The sequence below is a fragment of the Oncorhynchus mykiss genome, chromosome 7 (assembly GCF_013265735.2).
Source record: "Oncorhynchus mykiss isolate Arlee chromosome 7, USDA_OmykA_1.1, whole genome shotgun sequence".
NCBI classification, from domain to species: Eukaryota; Metazoa; Chordata; class Actinopteri; order Salmoniformes; family Salmonidae; genus Oncorhynchus; species Oncorhynchus mykiss.
In genome coordinates this window covers 11,742,199-11,763,605 of record NC_048571.1, presented here as the reverse complement: position 1 = coordinate 11,763,605, position 21,407 = coordinate 11,742,199, and the positions used below count along the sequence as shown (strand labels likewise).

At 44.8% G+C, this 21,407-nt stretch overlaps 3 protein-coding genes across 3 annotated transcripts in view; 1 reads left to right on the top strand and 2 right to left on the bottom strand.

Annotated features, from left to right (window-relative positions):
• Nucleotides 1–6,875, bottom strand: part of LOC110495473 (G-protein coupled bile acid receptor 1-like) — a 7,654-nt gene extending 779 nt beyond the window's left edge. The window contains exons 1-2 of the mRNA XM_021570747.2: nucleotides 6,617–6,875; nucleotides 1–733 (exon numbers count right to left, since the gene is read on the bottom strand). The exon at nucleotides 1–733 is cut by the window's left edge and continues 779 nt beyond it. Coding sequence (XP_021426422.1) covers nucleotides 1–626 — 626 coding nt within the window. The 5' untranslated portion in view covers nucleotides 627–733; nucleotides 6,617–6,875. The remainder of the gene's footprint in view (nucleotides 734–6,616) is intronic.
• Nucleotides 6,876–13,294: 6,419 nt separating this feature from the next.
• On the bottom strand, nucleotides 13,295–19,652 carry LOC110495474 (angio-associated migratory cell protein). Its single transcript, XM_021570748.2, has 11 exons — nucleotides 19,267–19,652; nucleotides 18,868–19,011; nucleotides 18,472–18,591; nucleotides 18,185–18,324; nucleotides 17,908–18,052; nucleotides 17,716–17,799; nucleotides 17,326–17,441; nucleotides 14,690–14,787; nucleotides 14,479–14,569; nucleotides 14,183–14,337; nucleotides 13,295–14,014 (listed from the first exon to the last, which is right to left on the bottom strand). Exons 1-11 carry the CDS (start codon nucleotides 19,355–19,357, stop codon nucleotides 13,939–13,941), a joined length of 1,260 nt encoding a protein of 419 aa, XP_021426423.1. The 5' UTR covers nucleotides 19,358–19,652; the 3' UTR covers nucleotides 13,295–13,938.
• Nucleotides 19,653–19,878: 226 nt separating this feature from the next.
• LOC110495475 (late histone H2A.2.2) lies at nucleotides 19,879–21,156 on the top strand. Its single transcript, XM_021570749.2, has 2 exons — nucleotides 19,879–20,367; nucleotides 20,659–21,156. Exon 2 carries the CDS (start codon nucleotides 20,659–20,661, stop codon nucleotides 21,076–21,078), a length of 420 nt encoding a protein of 139 aa, XP_021426424.1. The 5' UTR covers nucleotides 19,879–20,367; the 3' UTR covers nucleotides 21,079–21,156.
• The last annotated feature ends 251 nt before the right edge of the window (nucleotides 21,157–21,407 follow it).

Below are 21,407 nucleotides of genomic sequence, written 5' to 3'. Positions count from 1 at the left end.
TCGAGGTAGATGAAGGCGTTGGGGAAGACCCGTCTGTAAGAGCAGCACTCAGAGCCGACCGGCGCCGCTACCGCTGCCACCACGGTGGAACAGTTCACCGGCGCACCCAGCGCACCCGTGTCGTTAAACGAGCAGCAGCCGTTCCACCCTGGGCCGGCCCGGTTGTTCCAGCCGAAGGCGGGCAAGGAGGCGTAGAGCAGTGGCGGCGCCCACACGGCGAGCAGCACCAGCGGGAAGCGGCGGTGAACCCAGAAGCTACTATAATGTAACGGACTCACGATGCACATGTACCTCTCATAATGAACTATCACCAGGTTAAACAGGAACGCCAGGAACAAGAAATTAGGAAAAATATGAACCAGGAGACAGGAGCTAAAACTCAGCGGACGGTTGAGTCCCATCCAGGGGATGAACGGCAGGGCCACGCCCGTACACAGGTCAGCCACTAGCAGGCTCAGGAAGAAGTAGTTTGGGGTGTTGTAGAGCTGACGGTTACAGGAGATGCCCAGGATGATGACCAGGTTGGCCAGGATGATGGCGGTGGACAGGGGCACGGTGATGGCGTAGATGAGACGTGCCTCCGACAGCAGCGGCCGCACAGCAGAGTCATTGGCCAGGTCATCCATGGCTGCAGTTGCGGTGGTTGTGTTCCTCCACAGTTGTCCTTAGAGTGCCAGACCTTTGCCCCAACTGCTACGGAGACTTCCACAGCTCCCATTAAACTGCAGGAAGCCTGGGTGAAGACAGACAGAATACAGTGAGACCAGAGGTCATGGAGCATGATATATTCAGAGCTCAAAAACAAACTGCCTGTTAGTCGCTCTGGATAAGAATGTTGGCTAAATGACCGACATGTAAATGTAAACGCAAACTGCTCTCTGGTCTAGAGACCATATGATGCTGTAAACCCAGTTTGTCAAGAAGACAGGCTTGGACCCCTGAAATAGCCTCTGTCTCTAGCATCACGTATCAATGGTATTAATTGATCAACAAATCCGGCAGAAAAGATTCCCAGCAGTACATCAGGGCTTAAGGGTCTGTAATTGAATAACCCTAGTTTATTGGTTAAATGGCCTATTTAGGTAAAACACAGTGTCTTCGTGTTCTGTCTCTCCACTTGTAGATAGATGTACGTAGATGTTATCTCTTTAAACACAATTACAACAGTCATCACGGCCGCAGGATTACTGTTTCCTCTCCATTGCCCCAGCGTAAGAGAGAGGAATGTTTAAAAGACGAGTGTCTTTGTTTTCTTCCTGCAGACTGCTGCAGTTCACGTAGATTGATCCCAAAGGAAATGTAATATCAAGCCTTTGGTCTGAATAGGCAGGAAGAGAGAAGGACAACAACTGGGGGGGGGGGGGGGGGGGGGGTTGACACAATGAAAGCCCTATATAACTGCATATGACAGGCAATCATTTGGGGGGGGGGGGGGGTAGAGTTGACAAAATGAAAGCCCTATATTACTGTATATGCTATACATTTCTATCTGAATGTTTTGATAGAAATATAATGGATATATTCTATATGACAAGCAATTGCATATAATCTATCTAAATGTATTTGTTTTGCAAGCTTGCACACAGAAATGTGCTATCTAGAACCTAAAAGGGTTATTGGACTGTCCCCATAGGTGAACCCTTTGAAGAACCCTTTTGCTTCCAGGTAAGACCCTTTCCACAGAGGGTTCTACATGGAACCAAAAAGGGTTCTCCCTGGAACCAAAAAGGGTTCTCCCTGGAACCAAAAAGGGTTCTCCTATGAAAGAACCCTTTTGGAACCCTTTTTTCCACGAGTGTACTGAACAGACCCCATCAGGTCAGACTCTGTGGTTAGTTATTAAACACCTTCTTTAGGCTTCTGTCATTTCTGGACCCAGCTGGCTGAGGGTCCAGTATCTAGACAAGCACAACTAATGCAGGGTTGGCCTGCAGCTGCAGCTGTGCCATCAGAGTCCCAGGGTTCGAACCCAGGCTCTGTCGTAACCGGCCGCGACCGGGAGGTCCGTTGGGCGACGCACAATTGGCCTAGCGTCGTCCGGGTTAGGGAGGGCTTGGTCGGAAGGGTTGTCCTTGTCTCATCGCGCACCAGCGACTCCTGTGGCGGGCCGGGCGCAGTGCGCGCTAGCCAAGGTGCGCAGGTGCGCGGTGTTTCCTCCGACAGAGGACGCATGACTTTCAACCTTCGTCTCTCCCGAGCCCGTACGGGAGTTGTAGCGATGAGGCAAGATACTACAACAATTGGATACCACGAAATTGGGGAGAAAAAACTGGTAAAAAATTCAACAACAAAAAAATAAAAATAACTTAATTGATAGCTCATTTATGAGCTGAATGGCCCGGCTGCTATGGTGAAAACAGTGGTTGAAGCCTTAGCGGGGAGACAACTTCATTTGTAGCTCATTTATGAGCTGAATGGCCCGGCTGCTATGGTGAAAACAGTGGTTGAAGCCTTAGCGGGGAGACAACTTCATTTGTAGCTCATTTATGAGCTGAATGGCCCGGCTGCTATGGTGAAAACAGTGGTCGAAGCCTTAGCGGGGAGACAACTTCATTTGTAGCTCATTTATGAGCTCAATGGCCCGGCTGCTATGGTGAAAACAGTGGTTGAAGCCTTAGCGGGGAGACAGCTTAATTGATAGCTCATTTATGAGCTGAATGGCCCGGCTGCTATGGTGAAAACAGTGGTCGAAGCCTTAGCGGTGAGACAACTTCATTTGTAGCTCATTTATGAGCTGAATGGCCCGGCTGCTATGGTGAAAACAGTGGTTGAAGCCTTAGCGGGGAGACAGCTTAATTGATAGCTCATTTATGAGCTGAATGGCCCGGCTGCTATGGTGAAAACAGTGGTCGAAGCCTTAGCGGTGAGACAACTTCATTTGTAGCTCATTTATGAGCTGAATGGCCCGGCTGCTATGGTGAAAACAGTGGTCGAAGCCTTAGCGGGGAGACAGCTTAATTGATAGCTCATTTATGAGCTGAATGGCCCGGCTGCTATGGTGAAAACAGTGGTCGAAGCCTTAGCGGGGAGACAACTTAATTGATAGCTCATTTATGAGCTGAATGGCCCGGCTGCTATGGTGAAAACATTGGTCGAAGCCTTAGCGGGGAGACAACTTCATTTGTAGCTCATTTATGAGCTGAATGGCCCGGCTGCTATGGTGAAAACAGTGGTCGAAGCCTTAGCGGGGAGACAACTTCATTTGTAGCTCATTTATGAGCTGAATGGCCCGGCTGCTATGGTGAAAACAGTGGTCGAAGCCTTAGCGGGGAGACAACTTAATTGATAGCTCATTTATGAGCTGAATGGCCCGGCTGCTATGGTGCAAACAGTGGTTGAAGCCTTAGCGGGGAGACAACTTCATTTGTAGCTCATTTATGAGCTGAATGGCCCGGCTGCTATGGTGAAAATAGTGGTCGAAGCCTTAGCGGTGAGACAACTTCATTTGTAGCTCATTTATGAGCTGAATGGCCCGGCTGCTATGGTGAAAACAGTGGTGGAAGCCTTAGCGGGGAGACAACTTCATTGATAGCTCATTTATGAGCTGAATGGCCCGGCTGCTATGGTGAAAACAGTGGTCGAAGCCTTAGCGTTGAGACAACTTCATTTGTAGCTCATTTATGAGCTGAATGGCCCGGCTGCTATGGTGAAAACAGTGGTCGAAGCCTTAGCGGGGAGACAGCTTAATTGATAGCTCATTTATGAGCTGAATGGCCCGGCTGCTATGGTGAAAACAGTGGTGGAAGCCTTAGCGGGGAGACAACTTCATTTGTAGCTCATTTATGAGCTGAATGGCCCGGCTGCTATGGTGAAAACAGTGGTTGAAGCCTTAGCGGGGAGACAACTTAATTGATAGCTCATTTATGAGCTGAATGGCCCGGCTGCTATGGTGAAAACAGTGGTCGAAGCCTTAGCGGTGAGACAACTTCATTTGTAGCTCATTTATGAGCTGAATGGCCCGGCTGCTATGGTGAAAACAGTGGTCGAAGCCTTAGCGGGGAGACAACTTCATTTGTAGCTCATTTATGAGCTGAATGGCCGGCTGCTATGGTGAAAACAGTGGTTGAAGCCTTAGCGGGGAGACAACTTAATTGTAGCTCATTTATGAGCTGAATGGCCCGGCTGCTATGGTGAAAACAGTGGTCGAAGCCTTAGTGGGGAGACAACTTCATTTGTAGCTCATTTATGAGCTGAATGGCCCGGCTGCTATGGTGAAAACAGTGGTGGAAGCCTTAGCGGGGAGACAACTTCATTTGTAGCTCATTTATGAGCTGAATGGCCCGGCTGCTATGGTGAAAACAGTGGTTGAAGCCTTAGCGGTGAGACAGCTTCATTTGTAGCTCATTTATGAGCTGAATGGCCCGGCTGCTATGGTGAAAACAGTGGTTGAAGCCTTAGCGGGGAGACAACTTCATTTGTAGCTCATTTATGAGCTGAATGGCCCGGCTGCTATGGTGAAAACAGTGGTCGAAGCCTTAGCGGGGAGACAACTTCATTTGTAGCTCATTTATGAGCTGAATGGCCCGGCTGCTATGGTGAAAACAGTGGTCGAAGCCTTAGCGGGGAGACAACTTCATTTGTAGCTCATTTATGAGCTCAATGGCCCGGCTGCTATGGTGCAAACAGTGGTTGAAGCCTTAGCTGGAAGAACCGTTGCTTTTCCATTGTTGTTTTTTCGTTGCACTTGCATTCAGTAGCATCTATGAATCATATTGTACACGGGTGGTTTCTAATGTTGTGAGATTCTCGCTAGTGTTTACAGAACAACTGGTTCTGAGAGATCAGGATCAGGAGCTGCAATTGTAACGTTAAGCAACTGTAACAAAATGGATGACTGCAGTGTAGCCACTATTGTGTGTACATGGATTGCTAAGACATAATAATATGAGTGTGTATTCTTATTTTAAAAATGTAGCTCTGTACCTGTCTATTAGTGCTATGTATTGTCATTTTATGTAGTTCTGTCCTTCAGCTGTAATTGTCTGTTGGTGTTCTGTATTATGTCATATTTTATGTTTTGTGTGGACCACAGGAAGAGGAGCTGCAGCTTTGGCTGTAGCAAACATGGACCCTAATAAAATACTAACGAAAAACGTACTAACCTCTACATATATTTTATTTTTAAATTAAATTATAGTCCACAATAATTCACATTTCCTGTTGCTGCAGGATTATCCTCCTGCTGTAGAAAATTGTCTCAGATTAAGATCCTACATCTGTAGCCCTATTTTTCGAGTTGAAGCTGTTCTTAATGATGTGCTGTAATGTGCCTAAAGGTAATAAATCAACATGCCAGAATATATGTTGATTCCCGGGACCACCTGGGAACACGCATGACTCTAAGTCGCTTTGGATAAAAGCATCTGCTTAATAGAATATACTATTATCATTACTACTAGTCACTTTAATAACGCCCCTTTAAGAATGTTTACATATCTCGCATTTCTCATCTCATATGTAGAAACTGTATCCTTCACTATCTATTCTTCACTATCTATTGCATCTTAGCCGCTCTGTCACTGCTCATCCAAATATTTTATACTTATATATTCACATCCCATTACTTTACTACATTGTGTGTATTGGGTTTTGTTGTGGAATTGTTAGATATTAGCTGTTAGATACTGCTGCACTGTCGGATGTAGAAGCATTTTGCTACACTCACAATAACATCTGCATGTGTATGTGACCAATACAATTTGATTTGTACAAAGCCAACCTTTTGACTCCTTTGCTTAGAGGATCAAGTAAAAAACTGCTTTAGAACAGACAGAGAAAAGACTCCATGCAGTTTGACAGTGGCATGGTAACAGATGTCCTTGTAAGAGACAGTGGGTTAATGGACTAACGCATAACCTGTGCTCCCTTGTCAACCCTATACAAAGAGGTTAAATGAATGGCTTCCATTCTTTCAAAATGGAGTGTTCATTTCGATCAGGGATGGGCAACTCCAGTCCTCAGGGGCCTGATAGGTGTCACACTTTTGCCCCAGCCCCAGCCCCATCTAACACACCTGACTCCAATAATCAACGAATCATGATCTTCAGTTTAGAATTCAATTCGTTTAAATCAGCTTTGTTTGCTTGGGATGTGGATAAAGTGTGACACTACTCCAACCCCTGAGGACTGGAGTTGCCCAGCCCTGAATAAGATGCATTTTATCCACATAAAATGGTAGGTTAGAGAGGAGTGTTTCTTAATCCTGGTCCTGTGGACCCAAAGGAGTGCACATTTTATTGTTTGCCTTAGCACTAACACACCTGATTAAAATCATCAAAGCTCGATGATGAGTTGATCATTTGAATCAGGTGTGTAGTGCTATAACAGGACCAGGATTACAAAACACTGGGTTATAGCCAGATGTAACTGTGTTTCTCCTATTAGAAAATCCTCCTATAACAAAATACTCATTTACTTTTGATCATTTTACAGTAAAAATGGAAAATGTACATTTTCATTTTACAGTAATTTGATAATTATAATTAAGGTTTAGTCAAGTCTACTTTTAACTGAGCTCCAACTCCTCAGAGGTTGAAGAACCCTAAATGCTCATGTGATTCATAAGTCTTGATTCATATGTCCATTACAAGAAAATGGTGTTGAAGACAAAGCTCACCTTTGTAGGACAAGAGATTCATTCGTCGGTTCCCTGTGAAGGAAAAACGCCGTATCGTCATTTGATTAGAGAACAGGTGTATGCCACAGACAGGTATTGCTTATATCAACAACCTGTAGATCCCAAATAACACCCTTTCTCCTCTGTGACCTTCCACACTCTCTAAATGACTTGCCACACTACACACACTCCCTGTGGTGAATCTAGCCAACGCTACAGAGAACTGTCCTGCTGCCCCTCAGAAAGCCCTTGTGGTGAGGCAGAGAGGAGCTGAATGCAGGGGCTTCCTAACAGATGCTGGGTCTTAAAGGGGAAGTACACTCAGACAGGGGAAGTGGGAGCACTGCCTGTAAGCAGTGAGTTGCTGTCAGTCAGGTGCCACAACAGAGCTAAAGGGAGTATTCACATTATACATTTGGGAAATGTATGGACTACGGATGTGTTTATGAAATGATGCCTTATTGGCCATCTTAAATGAAGAAATTACTGGCCATTATGAATGAAGATCATGTGATGAACTACATGTCTACAACTATCCTCTTCGGATGTTCCTTTTCCACCGGCCCCCAACGCAAGCACACATTCCTTACTTCTCAATCCACAACCCCAGATGCTCCTGTATCCAACACAAGATTCCTATGACTGTATGTCCTTTGCAAACATTTACACCTAATGGTATATACAGTATATTAATCTATAGAGCTGGTCAAATAAGAGTCATCTTTAAACATCTCTGTAGATGGACGGCCCGGCTTCCAGTCGGCCAGTTATGCTGTATAAACACAGACTCCCTCAGCAATAGTTTGGACTTGGCAATGAGACGGATTGGTCCGTAGCTTCCAATGTGATAATGCTTTTAAACACAACTCTTCTCCAAAGACTGCTAGCTAACGAGACATTGTGCAGGGACGACACACACACACAATACAATCATGCACAAGCACACACACACATAACACAATATGGAGGGTTATCAGTCAGTTGAAAGAGGAAGATGACAGAGAACTCAGACATAAACCAAAAGGCTCCCTCGCTTTTAGGATTTCTGTCTTCTAGGAAATACAAGAGCAAAAAACTAAAATAGTAGAAATGATTCTCCTTTTATCTAGTTCTCTAGAAACTTCTTTAAATAATATGGTTCTCCAAAGCTATCAGCCACAACTCTCCCCATATCTCCCAGGAATCAACGTGTTCTCAGTCAACAGACTTAGTAAAGGGTAATTAACATGCTGTAATAATAAATGTGTTGACTTTTACATGTAGTATAACCACCTCTTTCTCACTGTATCGGTTTGCTACAGTAGCCTATACCCTCTTTGTGGTCGACCCCTATTGAATTCCACGAACTACCTCTCACAGGCTGTAAATCCTTAGAGACAGGCTGGTGCTAAATCCCTGGGCAGCTCCTTTTGTGATAAACACACACACACATTAACCTTTGAGGCCAAAAACGCTAACGTTAGCAGTGGCACTGCGACAGACAAACATAAAATCCTCATATCGCTCTAAGACCAACTACACTCATCGCAGGTGTTACTTTTACCAGGTCGCCAGGCCAGCTCCAACTTACCCCAGCCATGCCCATAAGCTGAGGTAACGTTGAGAGGATGTTGTGTGAGCGTTTGTATGTTTGTAGCAAAAGGGGTCTCTGTTGTGTGAATGACATTAAATATGAAGGTCATGCCACACTGGGTATTTAAAGCACATTGGCACACGACCGCGTGCAGGTGCACTCAGAACGAGTGTGTCGACAGCATCACAGTTGGGCTGGTTTGAGATATCCAGATGTAGGAAATAAGCGCTTGGGCACACTGTCCTGGGAGACCGTTGTTTTGTTTCCCCTCTGATGGAGATGAGAAACGGAGGTGTGGAAGAGGGGGGAATAGAGAAAGGACAGGAGGAAGGTGATGGATGGAATAGAGAGAAAAGAAGGCAGGTGAGTGGTAAAAGGAGCGATTGGGGAGGAGGAGGGCTATGGATGGAATGGAGTGATGGAAGGAGGAGGGGGAGAATTCCGACATGAGAAGAGGAGGGAGTGATGGCAGCAATAGCGAGGAAGACAGATAAAATGGGAGGATTGGGAGGAGAGTGGAATGATGTAGGAGGATATAGTATAGACTATAGAGGGATGAGAGGAGAAGATTGATGGCAGCAATAGCGAGGAAGACAGATAAATGGGAGGATTGGGAGGAGAGTGGAATGATGTAGGAGGATATAGTATAGACTATAGAGGGATGAGAGGAGAAGAGTGATGGCAGCAATAGCGAGGAAGACAGATAAAATGGGAGGATTGGGAGGAGAGTGGAATGATGTAGGAGGATATAGTATAGACTATAGAGGGATGAGAGGAGAAGAGTGATGGCAGCAATAGCGAGGAAGACAGATAAAATGGGAGGATTGGGAGGAGAGTGGAATGATGTAGGAGGATATAGTATAGACTATAGAGGGATGAGAGGAGAAGAGTGATGGCAGCAATAGCGAGGAAGACAGATAAAATGGGAGGATTGGGAGGAGAGTGGAATGATGTAGGAGGATATAGTATAGACTATAGAGGGATGAGAGGAGAAGAGTGATGGCGGTGGAAGCCATGCGTTATACCCAGTAGCTTCCTGTGCATCTGACTGTAGGGTTCTCCAGACCTGTATTGTCCCTGTCTCATTGGAGCCTGGCAACCAACTACAACAGAGGATATAGCACTATCCTTCAGCTACATTAAAACCCACACATGATTAAATAGGAATTAGATGAGGACAGTTAGTGTTACTCTACTTGGGCCATTGCAAATCCCGACAAACAACTACTAAACACACCTATAAAATGTGATAATGCCTTGGTCTTTCTGTTATACTAGCTCTGTCCCTCCCACACACTCTCTCTAAAGACCAGTTTGGTAAAGAGGTAGACAATTCACAAGCATTGGCATAGCAACAAAACAGTAGCTAGTTGGCTAATGCCTTTCCTGCTGGGTAGAATATATAGGCCACTGCAATAAAACAGCAACATCATTACATTCTTACAGGACATAAACATCTGCTTATGAGGCTTTTCCTAGGGGAAAGGGCTTGTCATGACACAGGAGATCATTTTATCCCCTCGGTTTCACAGGAAAATATGGTAGCCTAACTTTCTCAACTCCAGTCCTCCAGAGCCACCAGCAGCACACATTTTTGTTGTAGCCCAATCCTGGGTTGTCTTGGCTGTGTGCTTAGGGTCGTTGTCCTGTTGGAAGGTGAACCGTCGCCCCAGTCGGTGGTCCTGAGCGCTCTGGAGCAGGTTTTCATCAAAGATCTTGCACTTTCCTCTGATCATCTTTCCTTCGATCCAGACTAGTCTCCCAGTCTCTGCCACTGAAAAACATCCCCACAGCATGATGCTGCAACCACCATGCTTCACCGTAGGGATGGTATTGGCCAGGTGATGAGCGGTACCTGGTTTCCTCCAGACGTGGCAATTGGCATTCAGGCCAGAGAATCTTGTTTCTTATGGTCTGAGAGTCCTTTAGGTGCCATTTGGCAAACTCCAAGCGGGCTGTCATGTGCCTTTTAGTGGCTTCCATCTGGTCACTACCATAAAGGCCTGATTGGTGGAGTGCTGCAGAGATGGTTGTCCTTCTGGAAGGTTCTTCAATCTCCACAGAAGAACTCTGGAGCTCTGTCAGAGTGACCATCGGGTTCTTGGTCACCTACCTGACCAAGGCCCTTCTCCCCCGATTGCTCAGTTTGGCCAGGCGGCAAGCTCTAGGAAGTGTCTTGGTGGTTCCCAAACTTCTTCCATTTAAGAATGATGGAGGACACTGTTGTTGCCATACCAGGCAGTGATGCAACCAGCCAGGATGCTCTCGATGGTGCAGCTGTAGAACCTTTTGAGGATCTGAGGACCAATGCCAAATATTTTCAGTCTCCTGAGGCGGAATAGGTTTTGTCGTGCCCTCTTCCGACTGTCTTGGTGTGCTTGGACCATGTTAGTTTGTTGGTGATGTGGACACCAAGGAACTTGAAGCTCTCAACCTGCTCCACTACAGCCCTGTCGATGAGAATGGGGGTGTGCTCGGTCCTCCTTTTCCTGTAGTCCACAATCATCTCCTTTGTCTTGATCATGTTGAGGGAAAAGTTGTTGTCCTGGCACCACACAGCCAGGTCTCTGACCTCCTCCCTATAGGCTGTCTCGTCGTTGTAGGGGATCAGGCCTACCACTGTTTTGTCATCGGCAAACTTAATGATGGTATTGGAGTCGTGTCTGGCCGTGCAGTCATGAGTGAACAGGGAGTACAGGAGGGGACTGAGCACACACCCCTAAGGGGCTCCCGTGTTGAAGATCAGCGTGGCGGATGTGTTGTTACCTAGCGTTACCACCTGGAGGCCCGTCAGGAAGTCCAGGATCCAGTTGCAGAGGGAGGTGTTTAGTCCCAGGGTCCTTAGCTTAGTGATGAGCTTTGAGGGCACTATGGTGTTGAACGCTGAGCTGAAGTCAATGAATAGCACTCTCACATAGGTGTTCATTTTGTCCAGGTGGGAAAGGGCAGTGTGGAGTGCAATAGAGATTGCATCATCTGTGGATCTGTTGGGGCGGTTTGCAAATTGGAGTGGGTCTAAGGTTTCTGGAATAATGGTGTTGATGTGAGCCATGACCAGCCTTTCAAAGCACTTCATGGCTACAGACGTGAGTGCTTCAGGTCGGTAGTCATTTAGGCAGGTTACTTTAGTGTTCTTGAGCACAGGGACTATGGTGGTCTGCTTGAAACATGTTGGTATTACAGACAGTCCTGTAGCTTAGCATCTCTTGGGGACCTTGAATACTGCATACATTTTTTGGTACCCTTCCCCAGATCTGTGGCTTGACACAATCCTGTCTCGGAACTCTACAGACAATTCCTTTGACCTCATGGCTTGGTTTTTGCTCTGATATGCGCTGTCGACTGTGGGACCTTATATGGACAGGTGTGTGCCTTTCCAAATCATGTCCAATCAATTGATTTTACCGCAGGTGGACTCCAATCAAGTTGTAGAAACATCTCAAGGATGATCAATGGAAACAGGATGCACCTGAATTCAATTACGAGTCTCATAGCAAAGGGTCTGAACACTTATGTAAATACAGTATCAGTTATTTCAACACATTTCCACAAAAAAAACTAAAAACCTGTTTTCGCTTTGTCATTATGGGGTAGTGCGTAGATTGAGGAACATTTTTTATTTAATACATTTTTGAATAAGGGCTGTAACAAAAATGTGGAAAAAGTCAAGGGGTCTGAATACTTTCCAAATGCACTGTGTCTGAGTCATATCTGTATAATGTTAGATTAGCCTAGAAGCTATTTTGGCTAGGGCACCCTGTAGCGTGGCTGAATGCATTAGATCAAGCACACAGATCCAAGTTTACAACAAATTAGGTCATCTTTTGATGCAGTGGACTTTGTAGTATGCTTATCATACCTCTAATCACATCAGTGTTCTGGTCCCTACAGTGTGTAACAAATCGCACCCTATTCCCTATATAGTGCACTACTTTTGACCACAGTCCTAGTCAAAAGAAGACCACTATAGAGAATAGGGTGCCATTTGAGAGACAATATGGGACTCAATGACGGTCTGCACAAAGCCTTCTCAGGCAGAGCTGATGCTGGGAATGAACCAGGACAACCTAGAGACTTGGGTTGAAAACATCTTTAATGGTTCCAACAAACAGCAGAACAAAGACCATGGCTCTGTCCCAATACTTCAGAGATGCACCCTTCCTTCCATGTTTCCTTAAGGTCAGTGATGGGGTAGGGGCAAGCAAAGTTAGCACATTATTTCCACCAATCCAGATTCGTGATTACTTCAGAAAAGGAAGGACGGATGCATTTCTAAAGTATTTCAACTGGGCCCAATATATTTACAGTACATAAGGTTGAGTTGACATAATTGGGGTGATTTAGGGAGAAAGTGAGGATTATACTCCACAAATGACCAGATATTATGGGGACATCATCGAGATCTCCATCTCTACGTAGCTCTATTACCTTAATGTGTATTCATAATGTCATCAAACCAAATCGCACAGGGAACAAACACCAAGGTGTAGTTGAAAGTGTATTTAGTAATAAATCAAGGACCACACGACGTATCCCATTGGTCTACTGGTAGATGCTTCATTGCCTCTAGGTTGACGTGTTCCAACATCTACACTACCACACCACTTAGAATGCATATATTTTGTGTGGGTTCTACTTGGGAAACCTGAGTAGAATGGCTGGCAGTTCTAGAACCTTCTAGAACAATGCAGGTCTACTATAGATCAGACAGACCACAATCGATACAAGACAGTTCAAAAACCCTCAGTTGTGAGAACACACAATGAAAGGCCGGGATTCAATCCGATCTCGCTTTGTTGACAATGCGCCATTTAACTTCTTGGTGACAGGGGGGCAGTATTGAGTAGCTTGGATGAATAAGGTGCCCAGAGTAAACTGCCTGCTACTCTGGTCCAGATGCTAATATATGCATATTATCAGTAGTATTGGATAGAAAACACTCTGAAATTTCTAAAACTGTTTGAATGATGTCTGTGAGTATAACAGAACTCATATGGCAGGCGAAAACCAGAGAAAAATCCAACCAGGAAATGGGAAATCTGAGGTTTGTAGTTTTTTTTTTTAACTCTTTGCCATTCCAATATTTTTCTTGTATTTTCATCAACATTTATGATGAGTATTTCTGTAAATTGATGTCGCTCTCTGCAAAGTCACCGCATGTTTTAGAACTACTGAACGCCAAAGTAAACGCGCCAAAGTAAAATGAGATTTTTTTTTTATATAAATATGAACTTGACCAAACAAAACATACATTTATTGTGTAACATGAGTGTCATCTGATGAAGACCATGAAGGTTAGTGATTCAATTTATCTCAATTTGTGCTTTTTGTGACTCCTCTCTTTGGCTGGAAAAATTGCTGTTTTTCTGTGACTTGGTAGTGACCTAACATAATAGTTTGTGGTGCTTTCGCTGTAAAGCCTTTTTAAAATCAGACACTGTGGCTGGATTAACAAGAATTGTATCTTTAAAATGGTGTAAAATACGTGTATGCTTGAGGAATTTTAATTATGAGATTTTTGTTGTTTTGAATTTGGCGCCCTGCGCTTTCACTGGCTGTTGGCTACCGTCCCACATTTCCCAAAAAGGTTAAGCGACAACTTCGGATTGAGCCGATATATGCAGTGTCCACTGTTAAAACGGTCTCCACAAAAACGGGAATATTGCCTTTAAGGTGCATTGTCGACAAAGCGCGATCGGGGTTGAGTCCATCCCCATTTCTCTCGCCCTTTCTCCCTCTGCTCCTCTTATTAACGATCTGGTCGTTGGAGGCAGAAGACTTTGGCCTGGTGGTCTCCAGAGGCAGTGACCGCCATAGAGGCTTCTCTGTGAGGGAGGAGGAGAGAGAGTCAGATGAGAATAGGAGCCTTTCTGGCTCAAGTAGAATACAAGTTCCCCATAACCACTGATACAGGGTCAGACGTTTTGTTCATAAGCCTAATTGAAAAGGTTAGGATCTGTGATTAGCGGAAACTTAGGGGTGTGTTTGTGTACCTGTTGAGTGTGAAGTCAAGGATCTCCGCCTGGTGGCCACGGTACTCTGACACCATGGTTCCCGAGCGGGCATCCCACAGCCTCACCGCCCCGTCCAGACTACAGGTGGACACCACAGAGGATGACTCCTCCCACTGCAGTTTAACAATTCCAGCCTGACACACACAAATAGTCGTGTCGTTTATAGAGCATATAACAAGGCATTTGAAAATAGCAGAGCAATACGTCTCTACAATCCATGATCAGAGGATTATTGTGGGTTTGGTTGTGAGCCTGTTGGATGGCTGGTTTCTTACCTGGTGCTGACACTTGTGTCTGAGGACCTGTGAGGAGAGGTCATAGATAGCCAGGGTCCCATGCAGATACGCCACCGCTATCAGAGGCAACCTGGACAACAGAGAACACGGCATCGTTCAAAACAAGGCAACTGTTACACACCGTATGCCATGTAATTCATTTAAAGTTAACATAAGACCAGAATCACAAGTTAAAAACATGAAGTCTTACACATTGCAGAACCCCACTGACTCCACCGAGTTGGTCTCCTCAGCATCCTCCTGAGAGGCTTTGGCTTTGCCCTCGTCCACAGAGAACACACCCAACACCTACACACCCCATTAGATACATTCAAGTTAGACAGCATATACCAACTGATAAGTAGCAGGACAGCACATCTCGAAAACCCATACCATGTTGGTCCCTTGAACACGACAGAACATTTTCTTGTGAATAATGCATGTCAATCTCCCCATGTCATCATGTCATCACGTCATCTGTCCCACCATGTAAACCCAGAAGTACTGTTTTCATTCCCACTGTCCTCTGTGGTCCGTGGTCTCTACCGTAGCTCCAGTAGTTATGTGGTCTCTACCGTAGCTCCAGTAGTTACGTGGTCTCTACCGTAGCTCCAGTAGTTACGTGGTCTCTACCGTAGCTCCAGTAGTTACGTTGTCTCTACCGTAGCTCCAGTAGTTACGTGGTCTCTACCGTAGCTCCAGTAGTTACGTGGTCTCTACCGTAGCTCCAGTAGTTACGTGGTCTCTACCGTAGCTCCAGTAGTTACGAGGTCTCTACCGTAGCTCCAGCAGTTACGTGCCTCTACCGTAGCTCCAGTAGTTACGTGGTCTCTACCGTAGCGCCAGTAGTTACATGGTCTCTACCGTAGCTCCAGTAGTTACATGGTCTCTATCCTACAGTAGTTACAGTTGAAGTTGGAAGTTTACATACACCTTAGCCAAATACATTTAAACTCAGTTTTTCACAATTCCTAACACTTAATCCTGGTAAGAATTCCCTGTCTTAGGTCAGTTAGGATCACCACTTTATTTTAAGAATGTGAAATGTCGGAATAATAGTAGAGAGAATAATTTATTTAAGCTTTTATTTCTTTCATCACATTCCCAGTAGGTCAAAAGTTGACATACTCAATTAGTATTTGGTAGCATTGCCTTTAAATTGTTTCACTTGGGTCAAACGTGTCGGGTAGCCTTTCACAAGCTTCCCACAATAAGTTGGGTGAATTTTGGCCCATTCCTCCTGACAGAGCTGGTGTAACTAAGTCAGGTTTGTAGGCCTCCTTGCTCGCACAAGCTTTTTCAGTTCTGCCCACAACATTTTCTATAGGATTGAGGTCAGGGCTTTATGATGGCCACTCCAATAACTTGACTTTGTTGTCCTTAAGCCATTTTGACACAACTTTAGAAGTATGCTTGGGGTCATTATCCATTTGCAACCAAGCTTTACCTTCCTGACTGATGTCCAGTTGCAAACCGTAGTCTGGCTTTTTTATGGCGGTTTTGGAGCAGTGGCTCTTCCTTGCTGAGCGGCCTTTCAGGTTATGTCAATATAGAACTTGTTTTACTGTGGATATAGATACTTTTGTACCCGTTTCCTCCAGCATCTTCACAAGATCCTTTGCTGTTGTTCTGGGATTGAATTGCACTTTTCGCACCAAAGTACGTTCATCTCTAGGAGACAGAACGCGTCTCCTTCCTGAGCGGTATGACAGCTGCGTGGTCCCATGGTGTTTATACTTGTTCATCTGTACAAACAATAGTACACGTGGTACCTTCAGGCGTTTGGAAATTGCTCCCAAGGATGAACCAGACCTGTGTAGGTCTACTATTTTTTTTCTGAGGTCTTGGCTGATTTCCCCATGATGTCAAGCAAAGAGGCACTGAGTTTGAAGGTAGGCCTTGAAATACATCCACAGGTACTTCTAAAGCCATGACATAATTTTCCAAGCTGTTTAAAGGCACAGTCAACTTAGTGTATGTAAACTTCTGACCCACTAGAATTGTGATACAGTGAATTATAAGTGAAATAATCTGTCTGTAAACAATTGTTTGAAAAATTACTTGTGTCATGCGCGAAGTAGATGCCCTAACCGACTTGCCAAAACTATAGTTGATTAACAAGAAATTTGTGGAGTGGTTGAAAATGAGTTTCAATGACTCCAACCTAAGTGTATGTAAACTTTAGACTTCAGCTGTATGTGTCCTCTCTCCTACAGTAGTTACGTGTCCTCTCTCCTACAGTAGTTACGTGTCCTCTATCCTACAGTAGTTACGTGTCCTCTATCCTACAGTATGTATGTGTTCTCTAGAACACAGTATGTATGTGTTCTCTAGAACACAGTATGTATGTGTTCTCTATAACACAGTATGTATGTGTTCTCTATAACACAGTATGTATGTGTTCTCTATAACACAGTATGTATGTGTTCTCTAGAACACAGTATGTATGTGTTCTCTAGAACACAGTATGTATGTGTTCTCTATAACACAGTATGTATGTGTTCTCTATAATACAGTATGTGTGTTCTCTATAATACAGTGTGTGTTCTCTATAATACAGTGTGTGTTCTCTATAATACAGTGTGTGTTCTCTATAATACAGTGTGTGTTCTCTATAATACAGTATGTGTGTTCTCTATAATACAGTATGTGTGTTCTCTAGAATACAGTATGTGTGTTCTCTAGAATACAGTATGTGTGTTCTCTAGAATACAGTAGTTATGTGTTCTCCATCATGCAGTATGTGTTCTCTATCATGCAGTATGTGTTCTTTATAATACAGTATGTGCGTTCTCTACAATACAGTAGTTATGTGTTCTCTATAATACAGTAGTGCCCGCTGCCCACCTTGCCAGTGGCAGTGTTGATGAGCTTGGCACGGCCGTCCACAGAGCCCGTCAGCACCAGAGAGCCATCCTTGTTACAGGCCAGGCACGTCAGCGCCCCCTGGTGTCCATCATGACCTGAGGTGGCCAGAGAAGCGAGGAGACAGTTGAGTAGGGATAGAAGTTGTTCCTTACCGCTGGTCCAGTGGCAGTTATTATTGTTTTATCCTCAGAAAAGTCCAGATTAGGATTTGGGGTTTGGTCATCTACTCTAAATATAAAGTAAGCTATGCACACTAATAAACACATTCCACACTGATTCCCGGTGACCATGACACATATCCTGCCATCTGGCAGTAGTGGGGATGGTCACATACTGTGTTCAGGCGTGCGACAACTTGGCCAAACTCACCTTTAATCACATGGGTGGCATTTCCCTGCTTGAGGTCCCAAAGTCGTACGTTGCCATCTTCATAGCCCACCACAGCTCTCTTCCCTGTGGAGAAAAGACAAAGTTGTTACATGTTCAACCTGGCAGCACAGATCATGGTAGAGTGTTCTGTGCTGAATTGTCCTTTATGCTTGGCTGGGGAGACAGTCTCACCGTCTGGAAGGACCTTTCCACTGGTCGACTGGCAGCCAGGGCCCTGCAGGGTCTTACAGTCACCCCCTGGGATCTTCCACATCCAAACGTTACCGTCCGCCATGCCCGCCAGCAGCACCGGGGCGCAGGGGTGCCACTCCATCCACTAACACACACACACAAAAACTTGATTTAACTACCTAGCTTAATCAGGCTGAATCAGGTGTGGCAGTGTGTTCCTGCTGGGCTACAACAAATATGCGCACCCTGTTTTGGGCCGGGCTGTGTTCTTCCTCACCTCCAGGTCTCCCACCTCGAAGGACCACACCTCCTGCTTGGTCTCCACCTTCCAGACCTTGATCAGCCCGCTCATGTCCCCCGTGGCCACCAGGGAAGAATCATGGCTGAATAAAACACTTGTCACGGAGTCCTTATGGCCTACGGTTGTGGAAAAAGAAGGACAAATACTTATTTATTCTGAGCTCAACTATCCTGTAGCATAAAGAAATGTCCTATTGGGATGTCAAAGCTAAATTAAAAGCACAACAACTAATTGATGACAGCTTGGAGAGTATGGAGACTCACCTGTACATTCAAACAGCACTTCCCCGTCACTCACTCTCCAGACATAGGCCTTGTCATCCTCTCCTCCGGTCACAGCCAAGCTGTTTGTGGCTGGGTCCAGACTCACACAGAACACGGAGCCTGGAAAACACAAGTCAATGTGACAACAGAAAAAAAAGAGACCCATACATGTCCCTGGCCTATCCAATAGCTTCCACCCTGTCTCCTTCCCTTCAATACCTGGAATACATGAAATGACTGTAAAGTCATCCACCCTTTACTGTCAAATCCTATCAACATAGTGGTGGTGGTGATGGACAAGATAATGAAATGGACCTACTACCAGCAACTGCCACTGAGTTGTTTAGAGACTGAAAGAAAAGCACAAGTGAGGTGATATAGTTAGCTAGCTAGTACCCGTGTGTTTGGAAAAGGTGAGTTCGCTGTCATCTTGCTCCTTTTCCTGCTCCATCTCGTCGTCGGTATCCCAGTCTTCCTGTTCATTGTCTCTGTCCTCAGTCTCTCCGACGTCCACGTCCTCGAACTCATCCGCCAAATCATCTGTCCGTCAGAGTGAGGTATTACTGTACTTGACACATGTACCTCTCTTAATTTTATACCACGACATTAACTCATAGAAGGTCTAACCAAGACAATGCCACCAGCGTCCAAGAGACAACTTATTTTGCTCAATTAATGACAGTCCATGTAGCAAGTCCTCATAGTTATAAGGACATTAACTAAACTACTACACCCCTTGAAGCATCTGATTCTGACCAACTAAAGTTATCTAGCTAAGCATGCAACCATCATTACCTGGGTTTTGCTCTGTTTCGTTAAGGTCGATGACTTCTATAATCTCTTCATCCCCGTGGAATTGTACCGAATTTTCGTCCGAGTTATCCATGATAGCTAGCTAACGTTAGATGGTACCAAGGTGGCTAACTTAAATTAGCTGCCTACCTTGAGAGCTGAAAAGTTTGCTAACGCGACAAATGTTGAATTCAGGTTTAGAAAATATGTTAAGTCAATCAAAGAAAATGCTAAAGATTGTTATTTCTTGGTGCTGACCGAAGAATAAATACTTGCTAAAGAGAAAAACATCTAAATAGTGCCCTCATGCATTTTTCACATGTGGGGAAAGTCTCCGGAATCCTCTGGCGCTTCGTGATGACGTCAATTAAACATTTGATACGATTGGTATTTCGCCCTGAAGCTTGACACGCCCCCTTCACAGTAACAACCAATCCATGCCAAAGTGGGCAGGACTTCTTCAACATGACTACTTCATCGGAGAGTAACATCCGACCTTGTTCACTAGGTGGCACAATAACACCAATATCATCATGCTGGCTTTCATCCTGCCCCTCTTCTGATATAGCGTTTCCCAACTCCCGTCCTCGAGTCCCTCCAACAGCACACATTTTTGTTGTAGCTCCGGAAAAAAGCACCTTTTTCAATTTGTCAAGGGCTTGATGATTAGTTGGCAAGTACAATCGGCTGCGCTTGTCCGGGTACAACAAAAATATATAATGTTGTGGTACTCAGGACAGGATTTGGGAAACACTGTTGTAATATAATCTTTTCTGGTAGACTAATGTGAATTATCTGAACACATAATAGGTGAAAGATAGATGGCACAACTTCCACCTACCCTATTGGATCTGCTAACGTACTGTATATATCCAGAGTAGTAAAGAGTAGGGCCTAGGGCTCGATTTGGAATTGGGCCCCATGTGAATTCCCTTTAATCTAATTGGCTATCCAATCAGACATAAGTATTTACGACATGTGACTTTGGAAAAAATGAGTCCCCTCAATAATGCAACTTGTTATTCCCTTCATAAAAAAAAGCCTCTATGGCTGCTATTATTTCCAGTTTAGGCTTCTTCTAGTTTTTGCAAACAGCCTGTCGCCGTGAGTATACACGTTTCGTTTTTTCCTAACTTCTCATTTGTGTGTAATGCCTTGTCCTCTTAACTGTCCATATTTTGATTTAAAGTGTAAGTGTTCTGGTAGTCCTGTTAACTGTGTAAATAGTGTGCCTGTGGGATTGTAGTGATTGAGTGGGCACCAGCTGAAGGGCAGGTGCATTAGCTTCTTTGCATCCACAACTCTTCCCAGGAGGGCTTGTATGTTGGCGATGCACTTGAGGCAATGTTTGAATAATTTCAACAGTCACTAAAACATGTACTTTGTTTCTGCAAGATGTCTGGTCGTGGAAAGAAAGCTGTCTCCAAATCGAAGACTTCCACGAGTCGCTCTGTCAGGGCAGGTCTCCAGTTTCCTGTAGGCCGAATTCACCGTCTGCTGAAGAAGGGACATTACGCTGCCCGCATTGGTACAGGAGCTGCAGTCTACCTCGCTGCCATACTGGAGTATCTCTGCGCTGAAGTCCTGGAGCTGTCGGGTAACGCGGCCCGTGACAATAAGAAGTCGCGCATTGCTCCACGGCACATTCAACTAGCTGTGCGGAACGACGAGGAGTTGAACACGCTGCTGGGTGCTGTCACCATATCGGAGGGTGGTGTCCTTCCAAACATCCAAGCCATGTTACTCCCCAAGAAGACCAAGCTACCTAAAGATGACGGCAGCAATGCCAACGACGTCCAGTCTCAAGAGTTTTAAAATGTACCTACAAGCTTTTACCGCAAACTCGTCCCTTTCACCGTTTTCCTTAATAAAATAACACATTTAAAGAATGTATTTAGTGTTGGCCAGTTGATGCACTGCAATGTCCAGACATGGCCTATGTTAAGCTTTATTTAAATATTTAAGTCATTCAAATTCAAACCTCATAAATCAGGTCCAGGGTCAATTCAGGAAGTGCTTTCAATTCAATCATTGACACTTTTCCAAAAAATGCTTCTCAGTTTGAGAAGTTGTTACAGAAATAATGCCAGTTCGTTCACTGGACTAGGAATTTAATTGACTGACTTCAATTTGAATTGACCCCA

Excerpts from the sequence above, each read along its gene's own strand:
- LOC110495474 (XM_021570748.2), bottom strand. The coding sequence starts at position 19,357 with ATGGATAACTCGGACGAAAATTCGGTACAATTCCACGGGGATGAAGAG. Across the intron at positions 18,325-18,471 it reads AGTGCTGTTTGAATGTACAG|GCCATAAGGACTCCGTGACA; the intron begins GTGAGTCTCCAT and ends CCACAACCGTAG. Across the intron at positions 14,015-14,182 it reads CTTGACTTCACACTCAACAG|AGAAGCCTCTATGGCGGTCA; the intron begins GTACACAAACAC and ends CCTCCCTCACAG.
- LOC110495475 (XM_021570749.2), top strand. The coding sequence starts at position 20,659 with ATGTCTGGTCGTGGAAAGAAAGCTGTCTCCAAATCGAAGACTTCCACG.